Source organism: Sarcophilus harrisii, chromosome 3 (genome assembly GCF_902635505.1).
Source record: "Sarcophilus harrisii chromosome 3, mSarHar1.11, whole genome shotgun sequence".
In the NCBI taxonomy this organism is placed as follows: domain Eukaryota; kingdom Metazoa; phylum Chordata; class Mammalia; order Dasyuromorphia; family Dasyuridae; genus Sarcophilus; species Sarcophilus harrisii.
In genome coordinates, this window is record NC_045428.1 from 51,984,595 (window position 1) to 52,011,101 (window position 26,507).

The 26,507-nt window shown below is 36.0% G+C and overlaps 1 protein-coding gene across 1 annotated transcript in view; it reads left to right on the forward strand.

The window, feature by feature from the left end:
* DNER (delta/notch like EGF repeat containing) overlaps positions 1-26,507 on the forward strand; it is a 326,206-nt gene that overhangs the window by 167,360 nt on the left and 132,339 nt on the right. Inside the window, exon 5 of the mRNA XM_031957886.1 lies at positions 8,062-8,207. Coding sequence (XP_031813746.1) covers positions 8,062-8,207 — 146 coding nt within the window. The remainder of the gene's footprint in view (positions 1-8,061; positions 8,208-26,507) is intronic.

Genomic DNA, 26,507 nt, shown 5'->3' on the forward strand with positions numbered 1-26,507 from the left:
TTTGAGTGGGATAGGTGAAATAATAACAAAATGTAGCATTCTGGTGAGTGGGATGATTCATTTAGAAGTTGGTCAAATGATTTTATGGCCTTAACCCCTCTATTACTAGGCAAATGAAACTGATTTAAGAATCCTATCTGGACCTATGCTCTGGTGTACTCCTGAGAGCTCATGATCATCCACTTAATGGAAGTTATTTGTGAGGGGCTTTGAAGTGATGGTAGAGAAGGTCAGTTAAGGTATGTCTGTTTTCTACCTCTCTCTTCCACCAGTGTTTTAGTTCCTTTTTATCAAAACAATTCATGATGAACATGATGGGAGTTATAGGGTCATAATATCATAAATTTAGACCTGGAAGAGACCTTAAAGGCTATGAAATCTTACCCCTCATTCTTGCTGATGTGAAAACTGAGGTTAACAGAAGTTAAGTAATTTTCACAGTGTCTTACTTCACAACAAATAAGTATCTGAGGGGGGGGATGTGAACCAGTTCTTACTGGTTCCAAGTCCAGAGCTCTTTTGCTCCATTTCCCAGAATGGGCCAATTTAGGAAGGTTAATTTATCCTATCTATATCATGATTATCTGTTTTTCTATCTATCCATATATATCTAAATAGAGATGTGGCAGCGCTCTCTCGCACTCTCCTCCCTCCTCCCTCCTCCCTCCTCCCTCCTCCCTCCTCCCTCCCTCCGTGTGTATTTGTGTGAATATTCCTAGATGTATCTATATCTAGGTGTATTTTTACATATTCTTGTTGTTCAATATTGTCTGATTCTGTGTGGCCCTATGGAAATTTATCCATGGAGGTTTCTTGACAAAGATGGTTTGCCATTTCCTTGTCTGGTATGTCCCCATTTTATACACGGGGAATTGTGGTAATTAGGGGTTAAGTAGCTTGCCCAGAGAAGTCTCAGCTAATAAGTGTCTCAAGATGTTATTTGAATTCAAATCTTGCTGATTTCAAGCTCAGTGCTGTATCTACTGCACCAACTAGGTGCCCCTGTATATCCATCCACCCGTCCGTCCGTCTGTCTGTCTATCTTTCCATATCTATCTTCTGTCTATAATTTACCATCTGTCTATCTCTCTGTCATCTTTTTTCTATTATCTTTCCATATCTTTCTTCTTTTTCCCTCCCTTCCTCCCTTCCTCCCTCCCTTCCTTCCTTCCTTCCTTCCTTCCTTCCTCCCTCCCTCCCTCCCTCCCTCCCTCCCTCCCTCCCTCCCTCCCTTCCTTCCTTCTTTCCCTCCCTCCTTCCTTCCTTCTTTCCCTCCCTCCTTCCTTCCCTCCTCTTTCCCTTTCTCCCTCACTTCTCCCCTCCCTCCCTCGCCTATCTCTTTCTTTCATTATCTATCTATCTATCATCTATCTACCTCCCTATCTTACATATGTGTGTATATGTGTGATATGTGTATATATACATACATGCATCTATATAATACACAGAAAAAGTACAAGAGATTTTCGTTGTGTAGAGAGCTGTATTTCCAGCTACTGAGATGTTGTTTTTGTTTAGTTGTTTCAGTCCTTTCTCACTCTTTGTAACCCCATTTACGGTTTTCTGGAGCCTTTGGAATTTATTGAGCAGAAGAGGTGAGATAGTAATAAAAAGAAAGTCACTTATTCTAATTCAGATAAAAGGCAGGGCTACAGACTCTCTATAGAAAGGAGACAAGAAATATTTCATAATAGCTGCCTGAGAGGCTCTTTTGAGTGAAGCAGATGAAAAAGAGAAATCAAAGTATGTGTTGTTTTATTCTTAGAGAATCTTTACCTATGACCTAAAGTTTGAATTTGAAAGAATTTTTTAAGCAGTAATAGTTAGTCAGGGTTGGGCTGCTGGTCGTGGTATTTAGTATCAAAAGCTGGAAAAAAGAAAAAAAAACAAAAAAGAAAAAGAAAGAAAAGAAAGGAGATAGCGATCTAAGCTTCTCTAAGTGGTAGACAAGGAATACATGTTTGGGATAAGAGGTGGCTACCAAGCTGGAAAGGCTTTGAGGACAAGCCCAGCTATGTATGAGTCAGAAGGAAAACACTTTCAGTTAATAGTATATCATGAGAATATTATGGGGCAGCTAAGTTGATGAGGTTTGAGTAGCAGTTCCTAGTTCGAAATAAACATATGACAAATTTACAATAGCCATTCTCTTTGCCAAAAAGAGCTTTTATTTAGGAGAAAAGATTACAGACAAAATGAAGAGGTAAAATAGGCGCTAAGAGTAATAAATATGAAATAGATTTTGGAGAACAATGGGTTATCAAGGAAAGGAGTTTGGGAGAATCCATCAAAGAAATATGCTTGAGGATGCCATTGACCGTCAGGTTAAAACCGCTTGAGGAGTTAGCAGACTAAGCATAGTTAGGTATAGTAAGGAGAAAGATGCCATTAAAGGGAAGATACTATGAGGGAGAGAGAGTGCCCCATAGTGGGCTTAGTCTTAAAAAAGGACTTAGCAAAAATCTTCATCATAAACACCATTTTATAGGGGAAATATAAACTTGGGATTTTCTCAGGAGAGGAGAGAAAGATTTGGTAACTCAGAGGATGGATCAAGGAAGATCCAGATGCAATGCACCTGGCAGACCAAGTCCCAGACCTGTCTTAATATGTGCTAATCAATATCTCACATATTGTTTAAAGATGCCCATTTGTTTAGAGGGATAGACAATGGAAGTTGATAGAAAAAAATCACTCTATACAAACAGAATAGTCTGGGGCTTGGTTTTGCCTGAGAATAGCCAGATGGGCTTCTTTCTGCCCAGCTCAAAGTCCACCTCAGGGAAAGTGATGCAAATGAATATTATGGTCAAAGACATATATGGTTCTTAAAATAAATTAATTTCTGCAGTGCTATTATAATGACTAACTTAATGACTAACAGACTCTGGCTCATTTCAAGAAGCATATGTTAAGTACCTACTATGGGTCAATTACTGTGTGAAATACTGCAGCTTCTAATATATTTTTTGCATTCTTTCTTGGACTCCAGTTTCTTTTACCTTTCCTTCTTTCAACCCCCACTTTTCTTCAAAGCTCAGCACAAGCACTTCCCTTGTTGAGGCCTTTCTTGATTCTCCAGCTGCTAATGTCTTCCTTACCATTACCATGTATTTATTTTGCATATACTTAACATGCATTTACATGGTCTCCTGCAGTTTAATGGAAGCCCATTGAATTCAGGCATTTTTTGTATGTATATCTCCATGACCTATATAACTACTATTTATAGATGCTTATAAATACTTGTTGATTTCTATATTATTTTGATTTAAATTTAAATTTGATTTAAATAGTAATGCAATTGTGACTTAAATAGTGATAAAATTAGAGAAATCAAAACACTTAGTTATATCTTTTTCCATTTCTCCTTCATCCTTCAGCTCCTTTGTCCTCTGCTAGCCTTATGGCCGTCAGTGCATAAGCCTAGTATTTTGCATATGGTTAGAGTTCAATAAATAAATGCTTGTTGAATTGAATTAAATCATTAATCAATATAAGTGAGTAGTGACCATCTTGGGAACTTAAGAGTTGTTCATTGTTTAGGAATAATTCACTCCATTGCCATACTTCAAATTTTTTTTTTTTGATACCAATGTTTGGCAGAAAGTAATTGTTTAATAAATATTATTCATTCATTCACAGTGGCTTGGAATCCTCCCCCTACTCCCATGTGGACATGTAGTTTTATAGCTACTGTAGCCATGATGATTCCTATGTGGAAATATATTTAAATATATCCAAGAAAATATTGGTTAATTAGTTTTTGATGCTGTAAAAAACAACAACCAAAAAACAGCCTTCCTACACCCAAAGAACCCTCTTTTTTGTCCAAAACATGGTCCAGAGAATCCTGGTCTCTGAAACCCTTTTAGAGGGGCTACAAATTCAAAATTAGCTTTTATCTATATCTATTATACATTATTATATATAATATATATATATATATAAAGATATACATATATATAATATAGTAAATATCTATAAATATTACCCACATAAACAAAAACTCTTTGGACAGACCCTCCACAATTTTTAGCAGCATAAAGATACTGAGAATAAAAGTTAGAGGATCAGTGTAGATGTAGCAGAGGAAGTTCATACCTAAAACTTTTCTGGATATTCTTCTCATAGTTCTTCATGGTCTATTAATGAATTCGTCATATTTCATATAGGGTTTTGACATCTCACACAGTAAGTTAGACTTTTCTTTTGTCATTTCTCTTTTAGATACATGTACAAAAATATTTCTGACAAGATTTCATATATTTTAAAGAGAGAGAGAAATGAGGTTGTGATAGTATGTTAATTTCCCAAAGGCTTTTTATTTATTGCTTCTCCACCCACCCTAGAGTTATAGTTTTGGTGTTGATTTGCTAAAAAAGAAAATGAAAATACCATAATGGATACAAGCTGGCTTTGAACTAGGAGCGGCCTTAGCTTGGAATTACTTGTGACTTTTCTGAAAATTAAAATGAGAATAATGCCTGGTATAGAGCCAGTACTCTATAAAATGTTAGCTTCTTCTTATTAAATTGTACTCTCAAAACACAAAGACTTACTACCCTTGATGAATTTAGGATCACTGATTCCCAAGCTGGAAGAGACATTGGGGTGCTCTCTTGCTGTTACATGACCCAGAGAGTGTTGGAGTCTTGAAGACTTCAATATTGCCTTAATCATGTGGTAGTCATGTGAATCTGGGTCATCTAAACTCTCTCAGCCTGTTTCTTCATCTGTAAAACGGGGATAATAGCACACCTGCCTTAGCTGCAAAATACTTTGCAAATCTTAAAACCTGCTATACATGTTATAATAATAATGATGATGATGATATTACAATTTTAATGTTATTACAATTCTATAATTCTAATATTGATATTTTTTTTTTATTTTAAAGATGAGGAAACTAAGGCCCAGTGTCCAAGGTTACTCCATCTATAAACTGGTATTTGAACTTTTCTAAGCAATATTCCTCAAGTTCTGGAGACAATAGTTCTTTTCTTTTTCTCTCTCCCTCTCCCTCTTCCTCTTCCCTTCCCTCCCTTTCTCCCTTCCTTCCTCCCCTTCTCCCTTCCTCCTTTCCTTTATGAGGCAATTGGGGATTAAGTGACTTGTCCAGTATCATACAGCTAGTAAGTGTTAATTGTCTGTAAACTCAGGTCCTCCTGACTCCAGTGCTTGTACTCTGTCCACTGTAACATCTAGTTGCCCCAACAGTTCTTTACTACAGTCCTAACAAAGTTTTGAACAGTGGCAAAATCATCAGAATAATTTTATTCCTTCCCTCAGTAATCCTATCCCCCAAGTTAGTCTATTTCTTACTTCCAATACCTACTTCTAGACATTTCCTTTGCATGTGTGACATCCACTATACCACACTTTCCCAATCATTAGTTCTGGTCTCTTCTGACTTCCTAGTTATTGTCCTACCATTCTTTATGATTTGGATTTAAATGACCTTCTCAGCCCCTTCCCATGCCATCACCTTTGGAGACTTATTTATCTATTTGGATGACCCAGCTAATGTTCTGTCCTCTTAGTTTTTGGAATTGCTCACCTCCTATGCCTTCATTTCCACTCCACTACTGCCATTCACTAAGAAAGTCACAGACTAGAACTCAATCTCTTTTAAAATTGTTGTTTCTCTGTATGGACCAGAACATCTTGAGAGTTTGAAAATCTCTCTGACTACAATCTTCAGGAAATAAAAATGCGATTGACAAGGTATCTGGGTAAACCTATGGATGATAAGGCCATAAGTGGCTAAGAGGGGTTTAGCTATAGTGATGGAGACAACTAGGGGACACAGTGGATAAAGTTCTGGACTTGAAATCAGGAACACCCGAGTTAAAATTGGGACTTTCTTGCTGTGTGATCTTGGACAAGTCATTTAAACTCATAGAATGTCAATTTTATCAACTATAAAATGAAAAGCTTAGATGTGCCTGTTTCTAAAGTCTAAATCTAGGACTCTGCCCTCTTTTTGATATTATCCTTTGGGATTAACTTGGGTGGTCCTTGGTATTATGTAAAAGAAATCTCTTAAAAATAGAAAAACCTGATCTCCCAGTCTTTCTTGTCTAGGAGGTGTTCAGCTCCACATGGCATTTCTGCAGTATGCAAGTATGCCCATTCTACCAGTGGGCAGAACTTCTTGATCTTATTTCACAACACCTTCTCCTTTCTTCCATTTTCCTTGTGAAGTGGTAATTATCTCCCCATTTCCCCATTGAAAGGTTGCTTAACCCCTAAGGTCATGAGAAAACACTTGTGATGTTTTTTGCCTTCCTTTTGCCATTTTAACAAAGTTTTTAAGTTTTGACAAACTTAAAAGACCAAAACAACTGTATACATTAAAAGATAAATAATTCCTCATGTGAAACCTTTTTATTTGTTAAATTCTAATGCATCATGACGTCCCATTTCCAATGAGAAATAGTTGGTTTTTTTACTTCAACTAATTAAAGCATCAAGCTTGTGATTTCAGTAAAAGAATGGGAAATGGGAATAACTGAGCTCCTTTCAAACATTACTTTCCTACAATGCTTTTAGAAGAATAAAAAGGGAAAAAATACATGGAAAGTCTATTTTTATTTTTAATATTTTCCACCAAATTTCTCACAATGCATTTTTCCATTACAGGGTGAAATGAAATTCAAATGACAGGTTGATGGAGTCTAATACATGTGTTTTAGTGACCTCCCATTCTGGCTTAAAAGGAGTGATAAGTAGGTCCCATTGAAATGGAAGGAATGGAGTGGAACCATTATTGACTTCCTTAAATGTGTTTATGACATGTCTGTCAGTTTCTGGGTTTGTGCCCCATGCTGTAGAAGCAAGCTAAATTGGTGGAGTTGTGATTTCTAGCAAGCTAACCATCAAAAATGAACCAAAGTAGTACAAATAAAAGACCTCTTTCTCCAATCCTGCTTCCCCACTGGGAAACTTGGAAAGGAACTTGACAAGGTGGAAAAGGGGGATAGTTGTGACACAGGAAAGTAGTGTAGAAGCTATGTCTTATTAGCTGTGAAGCTGTTCACTCCTGGGCAAGGGCTCAGCAACAAGAGGAATAAGACATTTTCCAAGTCTCATCAGAGGTCAGCCTAGAAGAGTTATATGACCAGGCTGCAGTGTAGCCAGGCTTGTCATCTCAGCCAGCTTAATGATCCATGTTAGTGCCCCAGCAGTCAATCTGGCTGTACTAGTTAGTTATGCTTGAGCATGAAGAGACCTGAGGTGAGTGGATGGGGTGTACCATGATCTTAAATATTGATTATCTAGCAAATGAACTAGTGCATTATTTTGAAGGAAGTATACATGGATAAATGAGTGGTTTTGATGAGAAAATTAGAAATCTAACAAAGTCATACAATGATCAGTTTCACTGATGTAGTTAACATTTTTCTGATTGTCTTCCCCTGTATTACTGCCAAATGGTAAATTATATTTAAGTTTTCCAAATAATACTGAATATAACCTTCAAACTCTTTTGACATATAATTGTAAATTTGAATGCATATTTGAAATTCTCTCATATGGAAAAGGGATTAGACTTGCTTTTTGGGGACACCAATCACCAGAACAAAGAAGAGGGGATAGAAACTCAAAGAGACAAATCTAGGCTTGAAGGAAAATGCTTCCCAATTATTAGAGCTGTCCAACAGTAGAATGGCCTTGGGTGATGGTGAGTTTCTCTTCTGTTAGAGGCCTTTGAACAAAAACTTTAGCCATTAGTTTTGGGATATTGTAGAAGGGATTTTTGGTCAGGCATGGGTTGGGTTGGTTGATCTCTGAAGTTCTTTCACATACTGAGATTCTATAATTTTGTAATACCTCTTGTGTACTGCTTCAATTACTGTGTTTAATTGCATAGTTTAAAATCAGAGAGTTAATGACCAAAATAAAATGTCAATCAACATGTTTGCTGATTACTTGCTATGTTAAATTTCATTTTCTTTGCCGAACTGGAATATTATTTTGATAGTGTTTTCTATCTTGCTAGTGTGGCAGTTTATCTGACCTTCTCTCAAAGAAAAAAATGTTCCCTTTTCTTCTTAGGTTTCGTGAATGATTCTGTTAGTAAATGTATCGTGGCTTTGCGTTTGACTGTGGTCGTGAAGGTCAGCACCTGTGTGCCAGTGGACAGCAAGTCTCATGATGTACAATGTACTGGAAAGGGAAAATGTACCACCACACCAGCAGAGGTGAGGAAGGGAGATCTTTTCTAATTTAAACAGTTTATATTCATTGCTAAAAATCTGATATGCATTTCTGTTTTTATATGTATGTATATAATGATTTATATGCAAATCAGCTCACCTGGCTCTAGACACAATGCTGTTTTTTTGTTTTGTTTTGTTTTACCTCCACAGGACCCAGTTATATCTCCCACACGAGGCTTTCTCCCCTAATTTTCACTGTTAGTGATTTATGCCATATGCTCTCGGGTGTGGTTGATATGTTGGTTTTTCTGAATTGCTTTTTAATCTATTAAGGTTAGAAAGGGATAAGCATTTCTATAGTGCTTACTATGTGCTAGTCACTCTGCTAAGCATTTTATAAATGTTAGCGAATTTTATTCTTCCAACAACTATGTGAGGTAGATATTGTTGCCACTTTACAGTTGAAGAAACCAAGGCACACAGACACTAAGTCGCTTGTGCAGGGTCATACTGATAAGAATATGAGGCTAGCTTTGAACTCCAGATTTCTTGACTCCAATTCCAGCATCCATTTTGCCAGCTCATTGCCCCATCCGTATTAAAGGGTAACAAATCAAGGTGGAATATATTTAGAAATGAAGGGACACAAAACAAGATATCTACAAAGTAAAATTCAAGACTTTAAAAAAGATAATAGATATCTCTTTTGGGTTTTAGAGATAGCAACTTATGCAGTTCCTTAATGGAAATTTTCAAAATAATAGCAATACAATTAGGAGAGAAAACCTAGTATGGGAGATATAACTAGATCCTGTGGAGGTAAAACAAAATAAAACAAAATAAAAACAGCATTGTGTCTGGAGCCAGGTAAGCTGATTAGAATCCCACTTGAGTCGCTTTCTGTGTAAGTTTAGTTAATTCATCTCTCTGGGGCTATTGCTTCATCAATAAAGGAAGAGTTTGGACAACCTGATCTTTCCAACTCCAACAATCTACACAACTGATATTTTGTATTTGTACAAATTGCATCATACAATTTAATATCATATTATATTGTTAACTAACACATTAATGTATGAATTATATTAACAATAACATTTTGATACAATTTAATATAATATTCTTGAAAGAAATAATCTGTAGGGGGCAGGATTTAGCCACAAAACTAGACAGGCAGTTCAAGCTGTGGCTTTGTCGTGACTGAAAAACTTTGTCCAAGTGATGCAATTGAGCACAAATAACAGCCAGAGCCAGAACATATTCTTGCCTTGGGGCAGAAACCCAAGGAGAAGATTTCTTTTTCCCCAGATAAGCTAGCCTTTTAGATTCCAGTGTCTTACTTCTCAGCCAATTTGGAAGGTTCTCTTTCCTCTCCTAAGGGGAACCTCATTAATTAACATACCTTGTAGCAAAGGAGAGAAGAATACTTAGTATGTTTTTCTGACTGGAGTAAAAAATGGACAGGAAGAGAAGTAAGCCCACCAAAACCTTAGGAAAAGCTGTTCATTATGAGCAGTGGAGATTGTAAACTCCTTCGGCATAGGAACGATTTTCACTTTTGTCTTTGTAGCCCCAGTGCTATATCACAAGAGCACAATGAAAAGTTAAATGGCAGGTGTGAGCAAGTAGCAACATGAAGAACTCTGAAGACATAGGATCAAGCTGTGAATGACTTTGCTATTCTCGGCAATACCTTTTGATCCAAGACTTCTCTGAAGGACTTAGGATGAAAAATGTTATCAGTACCCAGAGAAAGAATTAATTGTGTCTGAATACAGACTGAAGGATACTTTTTTTTCTTTATTTTTCTTGAGGTTTTTTTTGGAGGGGTGAGGTGGGCAGAGATCTATGCTTTCTTTTACAACGTGACTTTTATGGAAATTATTGAATAACTTCACATGTGCCTTATCAATGGCAGGGAGGGGAAGGGAAAGAATCTGGAACTCAAAGTTTTAAAAACTAATGTAAAAATTTGTTTTATATGTAACTGGAGAAAATACAAATATTAAATAAAATTTATAAAAAAGAATATAGATCTATAGATTTTGAGCTAGAAGAGTACATAGAGGCCATTGAGTCCAACCTCTGTTTTACAGATGAAGTTGCCACAATTGAAAGAGGATCACACAGCTGTAAGGGACTGAGGCAAGATTTGATTTTTCTGACTCTTAAGTCTAACACTCTATCTACTCTACCACATAGCTGTTTCAGGCTCATAGAATCATACATTTAGGTCTGAAAGAAGTCATTTAGCTCTACTCCCTCATTTTATAGAGAGGAGATTCAGGTCCAGAGAAGTTAAGGTAATCTAGGTAGAACAGAGAACTAGAATTTCAGCTCTCTAAAAACCATACAGTATGATTCCTACATGTATGAAATTAGCATATATAATGTTAGACTTGGAGTCACCACACCTAGTTTTGAACCCCATTGGAGTGGGTCAATTAGTAATTATGTCATACCATGGGTCAGAGTCTCATTTTCTGCATATAAGTGAGGATAAGAATACTTTCACTCTATGTTTCACAGGGTTGGTGGGAGGAAAATGCTTTGCAAACATTTTAGTTCTTGGTAAATATGAGCTATCACCATTTCCTTGTCAGCATCTTTTAAATTTAAACCTTTATCTATATTTCTTCTGCTTTGTCCTAGGTAAAATCCCTCTTTACCAGCTATTTACCATCTACTATAGAACCTACTTACAGTTATTATTCCCCTTACTTCCCCAATCTAGAATCATCCAATGCCAAAATAATCTTTCTTTTAGAGAGATCAATACATGCTTCTTCTCAAAAATCCATGTTCTCTATTGATTATCAAAGAAAATCCCAACTCTTATGTCTGGTATTTAAGGTTGTCTTTGTCATCATATTTCCTTTTCTTGAGTTTTATCCTATCAGTCACATCTAGATACTTAACATCTCATAAAAAGGAATCATTCTTTGTCCTGGAATTGTGTGTGGTACTCTCTACCTTCTGTGTCTTTTATCTAATTGATTTCACTTTCCCAACACAATGTTTACCAACCAGGAGTTTAAGTCTCTGCTACTTTATAGTCTTATTTTAAGTCTTTTCTTAAGGTAAGACAGCCATGAGTTCTGGAAGACCCTTATTTAGTGGATATTATTCATTTTATTCCACCAAGTGGAACCTACTGTTTCTTTCCTTTCAGATTTTGTCAGGCAAGAGGACTTAAAAAGTACAGGTCATTTTTTGTTAATATTCAGGATTAACATTTTTGAAAAGAATATGACTCTGAAGCTTCTCTTTAGCTTACAGTAAGATGAGCATTTCTTTTTAGTTATTCCTTCTTTATAAAAAACCAAATTATTTTTTCTCCTCTTCTATTTTATTCATTGTTAAGGGGATGATATTCTCTCTCTCTCTCTCTCTCTCTCTCTCTCTCTCTCTTTGTATGTGTGTCCTGGGAAGGAAACAAGAATATAAAAACCAAAAGTTGTCAATAAAAAGTTATTGTTTTGAAGTGTTTGGTAAATTTATTCTGCTTTTTCCCTCCAATTTAATTTGTACCATAATTAGTAAAAAAAAAAAAAAAAAAAAAAAAAAAAAAAAAAAAAAAGCTAACATTCCTAATGACTGGTTTACCAGTGATTATTTCTAGCCTCAAGATTGTGGTCATGAGACAATAGAGGAAGTTTGATTCATAAGTGCATTACCAGATTAGTCATCCTCAAAGTCCTGATGGAAAACCAGATGTCTAATATTTGAGCAACACTTTGAAAATATCAGAGTGCAGAAGATGACTGATGAATGTGGTTATTGAGAATAATGGATTAGAAACATTTTCTTCTCTAAGTCATTATTATGCCAATCTCACATATATTGTGGATCCAGGAAAAAATGTAATAGTCACTTAAGAAAGAAACTTAGATACCATTACCAGATTTTTCTCTTACTTGTCAAAAAGAAATGGACCAGAATAATTTGAGAAATTGGTGCTCTCTTCCATGCCATCCACATTTTTTAGACTGTCTTCTTGATATGAAATGATCAATAGGCTGTCTTTTTTACTTTTAATAGTAGTGCATTGATGGACTGTAATAGAGGTAATATTTCACTCATCTGAAGAGACTTTCAAAAGATATGATTCTCAGGCCATAATTAGAACAAGTTGAAAAGATCCTTATTAAAATGTAATTGCATTGTAAAAAAAAAGCCATTTTTAGACCTTAAGAAGGCACTCTGTTATAGTAGGGTTGTAAGAAGGTACACTAAAGGGTGGCAGAGAGAGCTCATCCAAAAATAAAAGAAGACATTTTATCTCTCTCTGAGGCAGTATAATATGATGGACAGAGGGGCCAGCCTTGGAGTGTTAGGAAGACCATCCATATTAGCTTTCATCCATATTAGTTTTCTCACTCTAGGAAAGACATTTAATCTCTCTGTGCCTTAATCAACTCTCTTAGATTCTGGGATGATTAGTTAAGAGAGAAATTGCCAATCTTTCAGTGAAAGAGGTTTTCCCACTGGAAAGTCCCAATACTGATGAAATCATAGCTCTGTAACCAAGAAAATAGCACTCAGGTTTGCAGGAGCAGTTTGTAATTGTTACATTGACTCCTAAGAAGGAACCTTTAGAGATCATTGAAGTTATGATTCTGTTGGTCCTAGATTCTCAGTCACTATTGGTCTGGCTAAAAGATGAACCTTATTTTTGAAGTGGATAACATGGCCACGGTTGATAGAGATTAAGTGGTTTATATTTAGTAAAACAATTTTTGAGAGAAGTCTTTTTAGGGAGATAGTTCTGCTAAATAAATGCAACCATATTGATAGAACACATATACTTTTGGGATAGCAAAGAAAAATTATCTGAAACTATGCTGAGGATTTATTATGACTGAAATGAAGGTAATAGAGATGTTAAAGTCAATTAAACATTTATTAAACTCCTATCACAATTTAATGTAATCAAAAATTTTCATTTTATATCTCGTTCTGCTCTTTATCTCATTTATGCATAAATTGTTCTCCATCCATGTCTGATAAGTAATATGTTCCATGTTCTTTACATTTTCTTGTAACATCATTCTTTATATCTTGATCATGTATATAGTTTATCTTAATAAATGGTATAAGATACTGATCTATGCTCAATTTTTGCCATACCCCTTTCCAATTTTCCCAACAAATTTTTTTTTACCAAATAATGAATTCTTACCCCCAAATCTTGTCTTTACACTTGTCAAATACAAGATTGCTTTATTTGCTGCTGTAAATTGTATTTCTACTCTGTTCCATTGATCTACCTTTCTAATTTTTAGCCACTACAGTAAGTCCTAGAGCTAGAGGCAAAGACAACACATTCAGGTGTTTGGGGGATGGTCGTGTAGAAGAGGATACAATATGCAGAGTGTCCCAAAAGGCTCAGTTTTAATTTACTAAAACTTAAAACTGTACTAGGTCTTTTGGCATACTTTGTTTAATATAATGTAGGGTTTCAAGAATGCAGACGAGTAATAATGGTTCCAGGTATATTAGGGTTCAGAGAGAAAATTCAATTTGGAATGTTGGGGTGGGTAGTACATTCCAGACAAGAGGAAAACACTTACATAAATTTTTTTTAGGGAACAGAATTTTGTGAGAAGTGCAACAAAGAGATCAATTTTACTAGATTTTAAAGTACATGGGTACTAGACAGGACCAGACTTTGAGAAATATCCATGCTGAGAGGGTGGGAAATGGATGGTAGAAAACAGAAGGAATTATCCTACAGGTAGAAGGAGAACCAGAGGTGAATAATGTTATGAAAACCAAAGTAGGAGAGTGTGGTCACTGGTATCAAGAAGTAATAAAAAGTTAAGGAGGATGAGGAAGAAAAAAAATTATTAGCATTATTCATTGAGGTCATTAATTACCCTTCAGAAAACAGTTTTGTAAGACTCCTGGGATCAGAAATGGGATTAGAAGTAGTTGAGGAGTATATGGATGGTGAGGAAATGATGTAAACAAGAATAAAATATTCATGCTAGATTATTACTAGTGCAAAGCGGGGCAGATAGAATAAAAGATTAAGGTGATACTGTGCCCTAATGACCACTGGGGCAACTAGATGCCTCCATAGTACATATAGTTCAGACTCTGAAGTCAGACATACTCATTTTCTTTAGTTCTATTCTGGCCTCAGACACTTATTCGTGGGGTAAATTGTTTAACCTTGTTTGCCTCAGTTTTCTCATTTGTAAAACGAGACAGAGAAGGAAGTGGCAAACCACTCCATCTCTTTGCCAAGAAAAGCCTAAATGAGATCATGAAGAGTGGAGCATGATGAAAAATGACTGAACATATCATCATCATCAATTTATATATTGTTTTTCTATATTCAAGAATATCAAAATTGATTTGAGTTTGAATTAAAACAAATTTATTATATAATTTTTTTTTAAAATAAAGGCTCCATTATATGTTGTAGAAAATATTTGAAGGGATGATCAGAACACTGTCTGAATTAAAATGGGGCACCACACATTTTATCTACTTATAATAAATATTTAAAAGGAGTAATTACTAAGTAATTATTTTATGAAATAGACAATTTATTCTGCATCTTCAGCCCTCAATGCCATTGTTCAGAGAAGCAAAATGTACTTTCACAAGTTAAGCTATTATTGTTTATAGTTAATGACTATTTAAAACTGACAGGTTAGTATAAAGGATTACATCATGTCTACACACTAGTCTCCTTCTTTTCCCCTATCCCAAACATCAGACTGTACATGGAAAATTATGACCTAAAAATGGCAATTCACTGCCTGGGTGGTTGCTCTGTGCACTGTTTGACCATTTGATGAAATGAAAACAAGGTACCAGATTAAAATGCTTTAGAAACATTGCACTTTAGGGACCATATTTGTCCTGACCTTTCAAAGCACATTTATGATTCAGGAGATTTTGTTCAAATGAAATTACTTTGGAATGAATTTTACTCAAAGACCAAGCTAACTGTGTGCCCCTAATTCCTACAGAGAGTAGTTTGTTCAAAGGACATTATTGTTGTAAATCTGTCAAGATAGAAGAAACAATCATTTTTCACGATTCTGCAAATTTTAGACTAGTGATCATAAAAATGTTTAGACTTACATATATAACTTTTAAATACAGGAATATTGCTCTGACCAAACTTTTACCCCACAGAGAATAAAAATGTCATCTTTGCGGTTTGTGCTCTCTTCCTTCTTTGGGAACAACAAACCCAAACTGCTTTTTATTATATTTTTTAGTCTGTAAAGCAGTAAGCTGGTTTTGAGCCAATATGAATGATATACTCTAATGACTTTGTCCAAGAGAGGTGCATGTTTAAATGGGTGGGACGTTTTACTTCTTTTGCTTGTAGGAGATTGAGATCTGTACTAATATCCCATTCAATTCAAGCAGTATTCCTTAGGTGCTGACTATATGAGGGGCCTCATGGTAGTTTCTTGGGATGCAAAAATGGAAAATAACACAGGCCCTAATCTCAGGGATTTTATGATCAAATGAAGAGGTGTATGTGTGGGGAGCAGGGCAGGTGGGGTAAAGTGACAAAAATATGACAAGGTACAGTATGGAAAGGACCAAAGAAAAATCTAGACAATGTGTTAAAAGGAAGCAGTAAAACTACTTGTTGAGTGGATCATTTTGTTTAAATCTTGCTTGATATCCAGGTTTAATTCCAAATGACCCCGGGGTCCTTAACTTTTAGATTGTCTTGCTTGAAGAGGCTAAGAGAAGACTTTACAGAAGACATATTTCCTAAGGCAGGAGGAGAAAAAGGATCTTTAATAGATAGTTCCAAGTACTTTCTCTATAATTCTATGTGGAAACAAGAGAAAGCCAGGCAAAGAGACACACAGCTAACAGTACAAGACTTTGCCTAAAAAACAGAGTACTTGAAGAGGAATTGTCTGAAATAAGGCTACAGTAGGCTGGCTTCCTATAGAGGAGGGTTTTGAATGCTAGATTAAAGACTCTATATTTCATTCTTGGTATAGCAGGGAGCATCTGTTGGAGTTTGAACAAGGTAGTGACATCATCAGACTTAGAAAGTATATTTTGAAAGCTAATTGGAAGTATGGATTGGAGAAAAGAGAGGCTAGAGATAGTAAGAGATTATTATAATAATCCAGATAAATTGTGATTAGGCCTGAACTAGGGTAATGCCTGGATGAATGGAGAAAAGGGGGCAGATGAGAGAGGTATTATGGAAACAGGATTCTATAAGTCATGATGTAAGTGGGGGGGGGGGGCGGATAGGAGGAGGAGGAGGAGAGAAGAGCCAAATATGTGACTAAGATATTGAACATGATAGTGGCCTTCACAGAAAGAGGAAAATTAAATATGGCATTGTATTTTTTAGAATATGACATGCAAGTATGGAGTATATTCAACTTAAATATTAAAATTAAATATAAATAAAATAAATATATTTGAAATCTCAACTCTGGCAGAAGGAGAACACACTTCATAATTAACTCTAGTTTCTGCCTCAGTTTCTTTATTTGTTAAATGAGTGAGTTGAACTAAATGGCTTCTAGGCATAAGAACCAAAGAGACATTCAAGAATGCTCAGTGGTGCTTATGGAGAAGATGGATTGTCATGAGATAAACAACCTCTAGTTCCTATGTGTTTGAAAGGAGACCTGAGAACCAGAGAATGTCATTCCTTACAAAGAAGCCATTGGATTTCCCTGTGTGAAACATTGTCCTAAGTTAAAGTCTGCAGAGCACTTTACGTGTATTAATTCCTAAGATGTGTATAAATGCTATCATCAGCCCTATTTTACAGCTGAGAGCTGAGGCTCAGGGAGGTCAAGTTGCTTGGTCATGTTTCCATCGCTTGTAAGTGTATGAGATAGGATTCAAACTCAATTTGACTTTCTGATCCCAAGTTTAGTTTTTTGTCTACTGCACTATCTATCTATAGTTATCAAAGTAAAAGGTATCAAAAAAGTAGAACTTCACAAAAGTTCTACTCCAGTGTCTCACAATGGTGAGGAGTTTTATGCCAGTGGAACATATATTCTGGCAGGTTTTGTTTACTGTAAGGCTTGAGTTTTGTCCCCAGTGATAGCTATGTAGTTGAGGAAAAATCAGTGCAGATTTGTTTTTAGTCTAGAGAGGCTCATTACCAGTAAGCCTCTAGGTTATGGCTTTTTTGGCCATGAACAATCAGTTAATAAACATTTATTAAGGGTCAATATGTTCCAGGTAGTGGAAGCACATAAATATACAAAATGGTTCTTCTAAGTAGCTTCTTCCTCTGATGATGGCTTATCTGAGGAAAAGCAAGAAGGTGCTAAGAATGAAATAATTTTTAGACCATATGTAAACATTAATTTATCTTTTGGGTAGCTTATATTTAAAAGATCTTTGTCTAGTGAACAATGAGTTGATATACTGCTTGAGGAAATGAACCATATCGGTACTGACATTCCAGTCAGATGTGAAACTAGAACACACAAAGTTTCCCTTAAATGGAAGGAAGATTCATAAGATCTCTTCATAGTAAGAAATAAAACAATTGGTGAACTTGGTTTCATGCTTTACTGAAAGGTAACAAAACGTATTATTTAATGAGCTACCATCATTCTTTTCATCTTGGGAGATTCTTTTCATGTCCCCATGTTCCTATATAGCCTTTTTATCTTGGGAGATTCTTATACCCTTATAACCATCTCTACTAGGAAAATTCCTCTCCCTTGTGGCTCCTTCTTCTGACTGGTCATTTCTTCCTAGGATTTCCATTTAAAGAAAGGTCCACAGGACAGTCAATTTTTTTGGATGAGTCAGATGGGATTAACACAGTTTGTAAATGTTGAGTAACTGAGTCTAGACTTGAACTCAGAAACTGACTCTAGGGTTGGTGGTCTAGCTACTGAGCAACATAGCTGCCCCCTGCCAACCATCTTCACTCCTTCATTACAATCTATGTCTCACTTATGACTGTCTCCACCATGATATGAGGACCTTCACCCCAGCCCTTTCTTTTCAGCTTTTTTTGTATTGTCCTTATTAGAACACAAGCTTTTCAGAAGCAAGGATTGTCCTTCCTTTGTTTTCTGTTTGCTTCTCTAGCATTCAATATATTTCCTGGCATATAAGCATTTAATAAATGCTTGGTGATTTGTTGACTTCTTACTTGGTCATTTCCTCTGTGTGTTCATGATGAACAGAAGACAAAAAAGTAATTGATAAGCCAATGAGATTCTGAAGAAAGCTTCCCACAATTCTGAGGGATTAATGACAGTACCACATGAGAAATGGTGGAAGGAGTTGGAAAGTTTTTATTCTAGAGAAGAGAAACGTTAGTGGAAACATTATGTATCTCCAAATATTTGACAGCCTGTTCACCTGGAAGCAGTACTGAACTTGTTCTGTCAATCCAAAAAGGCAGACCCAGGAGCAATGAATGGGCAGACGTAGAAAAAAAATTCAACTCGATGGAAAAAAAAAAAAAAAAACAACAAAACTTTCCTAACAGTGAAATAGAGCTTCTCTCATATTGACTACATGAACAATACATTTAAACTTTCAGTGTTCTGGGTCAAAGCTTCTTAAAATTTTGGGTTGTGATCTCATATGGGGCCATATAATTGAATATGGGATCTGCAAAATTCTGATTTATTCTCTGTAAATATCTGATTTATATACCTGTTCTATATACCTATATAGCTACGGTCATATAAAAATCTTTTTGGTGCAAAGGGATCACAAATGGAAAAAAGTTTAAGAAGCCCTGTTCTAAGTAAGTCTCTAAGTCTGGAAAGTACAGAGAAGGTATCCACCATTAGTGAAATAACAGGTCTTGTCTTTATGAGCCCAAAACTGTGCTCCTTACACTAAATTGGTTCTGGCCGTGTAAGATAAAGAAAAGAGGGAAACTACGTAGATTCATGGGCACACTCTTGCGCTTGTGGGTTGGTTCTTGGTTGGTGATACAGTTGGCATAGCCTTTGAAGTTCCAGTGTTATTTTCACATTCTAATGAGGCACCAAAATTAAACTCTAGTGAAGTCACTACCATCATCAGTTACTCACAGGTTTCAGCCATTCTTGACCCAAATCAAATTCCCACTAGCAACTAACTTGGAGAGTAAGGAAATCATCTTTTGTTGCCAGTATTTATAAACTTGGAAGGCTGACAGGAAGAAGAAAAATTTATTTTGCCTGGCCCCAGAAAGGAGATCAAAAATCAATGGGTGGAAGTGTGGAGGAGACAGCTTTTGTTCATTTATAAGGAAGAAGTTGCTAAGAACTAACATTTTGTGAAAGTTCAGTGGGCTACGACAGAAGCTAGTCAATCAGTTAACAAGTTTTTATTTTGTGGTTTGGACTTAGCAGGGGAAGGGAAGGGGAATGAACATTTATTAAGAGCTACTTTATGCTGGATATTGTGCTAAGTGCTTTGCAAATAGTATCTCATTTGATTCTCACCACAAGCTTGGGAGGTAGGTGCTATTACGAGCCCCATTTTATAGTTGAAGATGAATTTTCCTGTCTCAAGGTCCAGTACTCTATCCACTCTACTACTTATCTTCCTACATACATGATAGATAAAAGCAGAATAGATGGAACATAACTTCTGAGGGAAGGCACTAATAGTAAGTGAGGGGTGTTAGAAGAGAAAAATGGAGGGTTGGGGGTAGGGGAGAAACAGAAAAGGAAGACTTCCTACCAAAAATGAGATTTGAGCTGAGTCTTGAAGGGAAGCCAGGGAGCAGAGGTGAGAAGAGAGAACATTCTTGGCATGGGAAACAGGTGGTGGAAAGACACACAGAGAGGAGAGGGATAGCCAGAAGGCAGGTGTTGCTGAATCATTAAGTGTAAGAAGGAAATAAAGTGTAAGAAGATGGAAAGGTTTAATGAGTTAGGTTGTAAAGGCTTTTCCATTCTTTATAGACTTTTGTATTTGGTCCTGAAGGTAATTAAGAGCCAAGGGAGTTTATGGAAGAAGGGGCAAGGGTGAAATGGTAAAAGCGGTGCTTTAAGAAGATCACTTTGGCAGCTCAGTGGAGGAGGGAGTAAAATAGGGAGAGACTTGTGGGAGGTAGCCTAAGCAGAAGGCTGTTAGTGGAATAATGTAGTTCAACATGAATGCTTGTTGGGGACATTATTGGAGAGGGTGGGGTTCACGCTCTAGATTATCTGATCTCCACAGTCCCGTCAAGCCCTTAAGATTTCCTGGCCCTGTAGCACAGTTCTGTATGGACTACCCTTAGATTTCTAGACTGGTTGGGGACAATATTGAGTGATTTAATCTCATCCCAAATCAAATATAGCCCAAAAGTCTTTTAGGAATCCAGTTTGGTTCCAGGGAATTTGAGATACATCCCTACCACTTCAATAGTTTGGCTTCAGGCTGGATGGGAAGGAGGACTGGAGTGGACCCAAATCTTCCTTTGCACTCTGGCTGGCCTAGAACCTAACTAAACTCTTGTGGGAAGAGAAAAGAGGGTACATCTTCATTCTGACTTATGCTTGGCTGTCATTCCAGTTTCTTCTTTTCCTCAGATTCTTTCCAAAATATCATAAGAACTATAGCTTGAGTCTGTCCTCCCCTTACTCATCTGTACCAGGGGATTAATTCAGGACTCTGCTTACTTGCAGTTAATGGGAATTTTGAGCTTAAGATCACTGTATAATGGAGCCCCTGATATTTGCCCCTTCCAAGTGTACTATGGAAAAGAGTATGGAGTTTAATGATAACTTTGTGGTTAAGCAGCGTTCTTCCAAGTTTAGAAAGGATAGAGAGAAGGCTGGCTCTGGAAGGGTAATAAGAAAGATCACCCAGGAAAACAACAGCTGCTCAATAATGAATAAACCAAAGAAGGTTAGGATAGAGCACCTTGGGCCATTGCCATTACTGTAATTTGCCCTCTTTTAAACTACTGTTAGTTGGTTTCAGCAAACTTTCTGGGCAAGAAACTGCTGCTGTGCCTAAGGCTGAAAAAGGAGGCTTGTTATAGAATATACACAGTGGGGTTTCTACTCAGCGCTCCAGTGTAGATGGGAAGGCTGGGGACAGTGGCTTGAAATGTTTCCAGAGAGTCTGCAGCCTGCTCAGCAAATGTGGAATGTTCGAGTTGTGTCCAAAATTCAAAGATCATTAATTATGTAATACATCAAAACTGTCATTGACATACCTCCCTTTTGTACAATCACAGTTTTTTGGCTCAGAATGGTAGGGGGAGCAAAAATGAAACACATATGCCAAGAAACACCCTAAGCAACTTATGATATGATGCTATATTGCTCCCTCAAAAGCTGTTGCTTCTTTCTCCTCTTCTTGTTTCTCCATGTTTTGTTTTCAGAGTTTTCCCCGCTCTGGAGACTACATTCTTTAATTTATCTTCAGATTGTCAATTTCTTTCTTTCTTTCTTTTAAGATTTTGTTATTACGGTTTCTCTTTTTTAAAAATTAAAATATATGTTATTGATATCTTATTTTTGTATCACCTATATTTCCCAGTGTATCCATTTCCTTTCTATCAGACTTTTATAAAATTGTAATTTTGTAATTGTAAAATTGTAATCTCCAATCTATGAAACATTTAACAGTTTATAAAGTTGCTTCCTCACACAATCCTTTGAAGCTAGTTGTCTAAGTAGGCTTATCCTGTAGAATTATAATTTGAGGAGGAAAAGGGAGGCAGCTAAGTAATGCAGAATATTGGATACTAAGTCTGAACTCAAGAAGACCTGAGTTAAAATAGAGTCTCAGATACTTCTTACCCTGGGCATGTCAGTTAATCTCTGTCACAATTTCCTCACTGACAAAAGAGGGATAATAATAGCACCAACTCTCAGGATTAGTGTGAAGACTGAATGTGCTATTTGTTAAATGCTTAGTTAGCATTGTGCCTGGTACATAGTAGGTGCTTATTCTTTTCCTATCTTCTCCAACCTCTCTTTAGTATAAGTAGGATTATTCCATCATTACATATGAAGAAACCAAGCTGGAATTTGATCTTAGTTCCTTTGGCTCCAAATCCAAGACTCATTCTGTCACACCAAGCTTTCATTTCTTATCTCTTTTAGGTGAATTATTTCATATTTTCATCTTTTCCCCTACTTTTTTGCTTTTCATTTGAATTACTATTTCTTCTTTCCCAACACTATCCTGCAGCATTTGCTAGGCAATCACCTATTTTAGGCAGAAAGTGTTCTTCAAAGTTATAGAAGTGGCAATCACTAAATGTATATGTTATGCACAACTACTGGTATTCTTTGTAAAGTCAAATATTATGCACAAGTATAGGTATTCTTTGAAAAGTCAAATATTAAAATTGTGATTTATGGGAATACTTATTTTGTTCCATGAATTGGAAAAAAGAATTGAGTTTACAGGCTTTAAGAACTGTTGCTGGAGGTGGAGTAATCACTCTTCCACTTGTAGCTGTTCTGGAAAGAAATCATAGAGAAGAAAGGGTATTTATTAGGAGTTAGTTTATAAATAATGAACAGCAAGGACCTTTACGACCCAAATCAAGAAAGTAATACTATAAGGCAAAAGCATTGGCTTGGAAATCAAGTGATTGGTGTTTCCATTCAAGCTTTCATATCATTTTGGGCTAGTCATTTCCACTCTGTGCACCTCCATTTCTTCATCTATAAGATGAAAGGAGTTAGACTGGAATAAATGATATCTGAAATTCCTATAGAATTTGGCACCCTGTGACTTATTCCTATTTGTAGTGAAACCCAACCACTTTGCTTTAGGTTTATTGAAATTTTTGACACTTACTAGCATTGTGATTCTGTACAAGTTTCTCAACCTTTGTCTGCTCTAGTTTCTCCAACTGTCAAATGAGGATAAAAATAGCACCTATATTCCAAGGCTGTTATGAAGATTCAGTGAAATAATATTTTTAACAGGCTTTGAAAATATTAAATGTTAATGATTATTATCTTTGCTATTATCTTTTAATAGATACTGAAGTACTCATTCTCTTGACAGTTGAAGAAGAAGGGGTACTTTCTTTCCACTCTAAATCATGTTAATTTTTGAACATATTGTCTTGTATTAAAATAATAGCAAGGTTTCATATATGGGGAGGTGGGTAGGGATAGGTCAAGGATCTATGTTCCTTGTAAGAAATTCACATTTATTATGGAGCGATCATAGGAAACTTTGGCAAAGGAAAACATTTGGAGCCAAAGTTGAAGAACCGATAGTTTACCTAGTATTTCCTAGTGAGTCATTCTCATATTGTGGTTTTAAGGTATCCTTCCTGTTTTGTTCTACACTGGAAATGTCCTCCTCCTTCTGGAACACCAACTTGACCTCATTTGGTAATCATTCGTAAACTGTGTGAAAATCCAGCTTCTCTGTGGTGCCATGTCTATTTTAGCTGTAGCATGGCTATTGGCTTTCCCACCTAGGACCTCATTCTACCTAAAAGCTTATTTTCTATAATTTTTTCTTTGCAAAATACTCTTTGTGCTACTTGTCTCACTCTATACAATAAGTATCATATATGTTTTTATTTACCTCCTGTTAACTGTGTCACTATGTATACCATTGCCAGCATGGCTTCCATTCATGCTATCATGCCAACTCATTTAGACCATAAATTCTTAGAGATTCCCTTTTAATTTTCTTCATAAAACATCCAATTTAGCATCTTTAGAAGTTTAAATGCTTCTGTTGATGATGATGATGAAATAAGAATTATGGTAAAGACATTACAACACATACAGATGGACAGAAAGGGAGTAGGATGAATTCAGCAGACCCTTTCTGTAATACAGATTTTAAAGGACAGAACTGCCTCATAATCCAGATTAGTCCTTTTAGGATGGGCCTTTTGCCACGTGTTTGGGGAATGTTTTATTCATGACCCATCTGAACCTCAGTAAAGCTTCTTTAGAATAGGAGAAATGAATAAACCACTTAGTACATATCAGGGTGCTACAAACAGAAAATTAAGACAATCCTGACTCTGTATTGCATACAAAAATACAAAAATAACTCATTGGAAGGGAGTTCCCAAGCTTAGGCTGAGAATGTTAGCAATAGAATTACACTCTGATAGCTACTCCATTTGTGGAGCCTTATTCACCTTTGGTTGATGTTCAAGCCACTCATAACAGTCTTTTTTAGGTGGATGAAATCGATGATAATGCAAGTAGCATAGACTTTCCCATGTAGGCAATATTAATACACTTCTGACTTTCACATTAAGAACCATTCACAATACAGCTCACCCAAACATAGAACATTACATTCAAGATGATTTAGATCGATGTGAAGCTAATAAGGCAGAATTGATATAAGTAATTGTTTAACATTAGCTCTGTTGGGTTAAAACAGCTCAAGGGCATGGGTGTTTTGCCTTTTAAAATCCAATAACATCCATTAATTAAGGATTACTAAAGGCTCTGAAACTCACAATTGACTTTGATTGGGTCAATGAAGAATCACATAAAAGCCTTATTACTATTGCCACTTAGCTGGAGAAAAGAGGCCTGCTTTCACCAACCTACAAAAAAAGAAAGATCTGGATAATTGTACAGGTAGGGCTTAATGAGTGGAATAGAATTCACACTATTCCAAATTATATTTCTTTAAAGTAGCTCATGTTAATAGGAAATTAGGATCATTGATTTTGAGCTACAAGGAACATCAAGAAAATCATCTCTGAGTTCCTTATTTTACACATAAGGAAACCGTGAAGAAACATTAAATGACTCTACCAGAGTCACATAGTTACCAAGTATCCGAGGCAAAATTAGAAGCCAGGTCTTTTTGGCTTCCACTCAATTCCATTACCCCAAGTAGTTTTTTGAGTTTATATCATCAAAATTTAATACTATTGAGTAGGAAAGTTTTTTTTTAAATCAGCTTGCTGTATAAAGAGCATCTTTGTCATATCAATAAAAGTTACCATTAGAATGGGTTTTATATTTTTTTTCTTGATATATTTTGCATATTCCCTTATCCTGAACCCAGATCCTCCAAATCACAGATCCATTGTTTTATCCTGTGTTCCATCTAGTTGTACTTGGAGCAAATACAATTTTTGTCATATGGTATCATAAACAGTGCAAAGGAATTAGTGGTCAGAATTCCTCAATTTTTGATCCTAATTCTACCAGTAGCACATAGAATACAATTTTGTTTGGGTCTGTGGAATTAACTTTGGAAGAAATTAGCTTCTAATTCTACCCCAATATTGGGAAAAAATTGAAGCAAAAAGAAAAGGGGATGGCAGAGGATGAGATGAATGGATTATGCCATGGAAACAATGGACATGGATTTGGACATATTTTGAGAGATGGTGGAGAATAGAAAAGCCTGGTGTGCTAGGGTGCATAGAGTTACAAAGAGTTAGATGTGATTGAACAATAGCAACAACAACAACAAAAACATTCTAATTGTTTCCAGTTTATACATCCTTTCAAAGGATACTTGTTTTGGATTACTTATTTTTTAAAAGGCCAGAAGAAATAATAATAATAAAATTTTTTTTAAATTAGTAATTAGAACCCATATCTTCCTGGGTTCCAATACTAAATTTAATTATGTTAGCCCAGATTATTCTCAGTTTATTTCATTAAAACTTAATCCTAATTCTGATAAAAGCCTCATTTCTAAAATATATAAATAATTGACTCAAATTTATAAAGTTCAAGTCATTCTCCAATTGATAAATGGTCAAAGGATATGAACAGACAATTTTTAGATGAAATTGAAACTATTTGTAGCCTCATGAAAAGGTGCTCCAAGTCATTATTGATCAGACAAATGCAAATTAAAACAACTCTGAGGTACTACTACACACCTCTCAGATTGGCTAAGATGACAGGAAAAGATAATGACGAATGGGTAAGATAATGGAGGGGATGTGGGAAAACTGGGACATTGATACATTGTTAGTGGAACTATGAATGGATCCAACCATTCTGGAGAGCAGTTTGGAACTATGCTCAAAAAGTTATCAAACTGTACATACCCTTTGACCCAGCAATGTTTCTACTGGGATTATATCCCAAAGAGAGCTTAAAGGAAGAAAAGGGACCTGTACATGCAGAAATGTTTGTGGCAGCCCTTTTTGTAGTGGTAAGAAATGAAACTGAGTGGATGTCCATCGGTTGGAGAACGGCTGAATAAGTTGTGGTATATGAATAATATGGAATATTATTGTTCTGTAAGAAATGATCAGCAGGATGATTTCAAAGAGGCCTGGAGAGATTTACATGAATTGATGCTAAGTGAAATGAGCAGAACCAGGACATCATTATACAAGGCAACAACAAAACTATACAACAATCAATTCTGACGGACATGGCTCTCTTCAACATTGAGATGATTCAAACCAGTTCCACTTGTTCAGTAATGAAG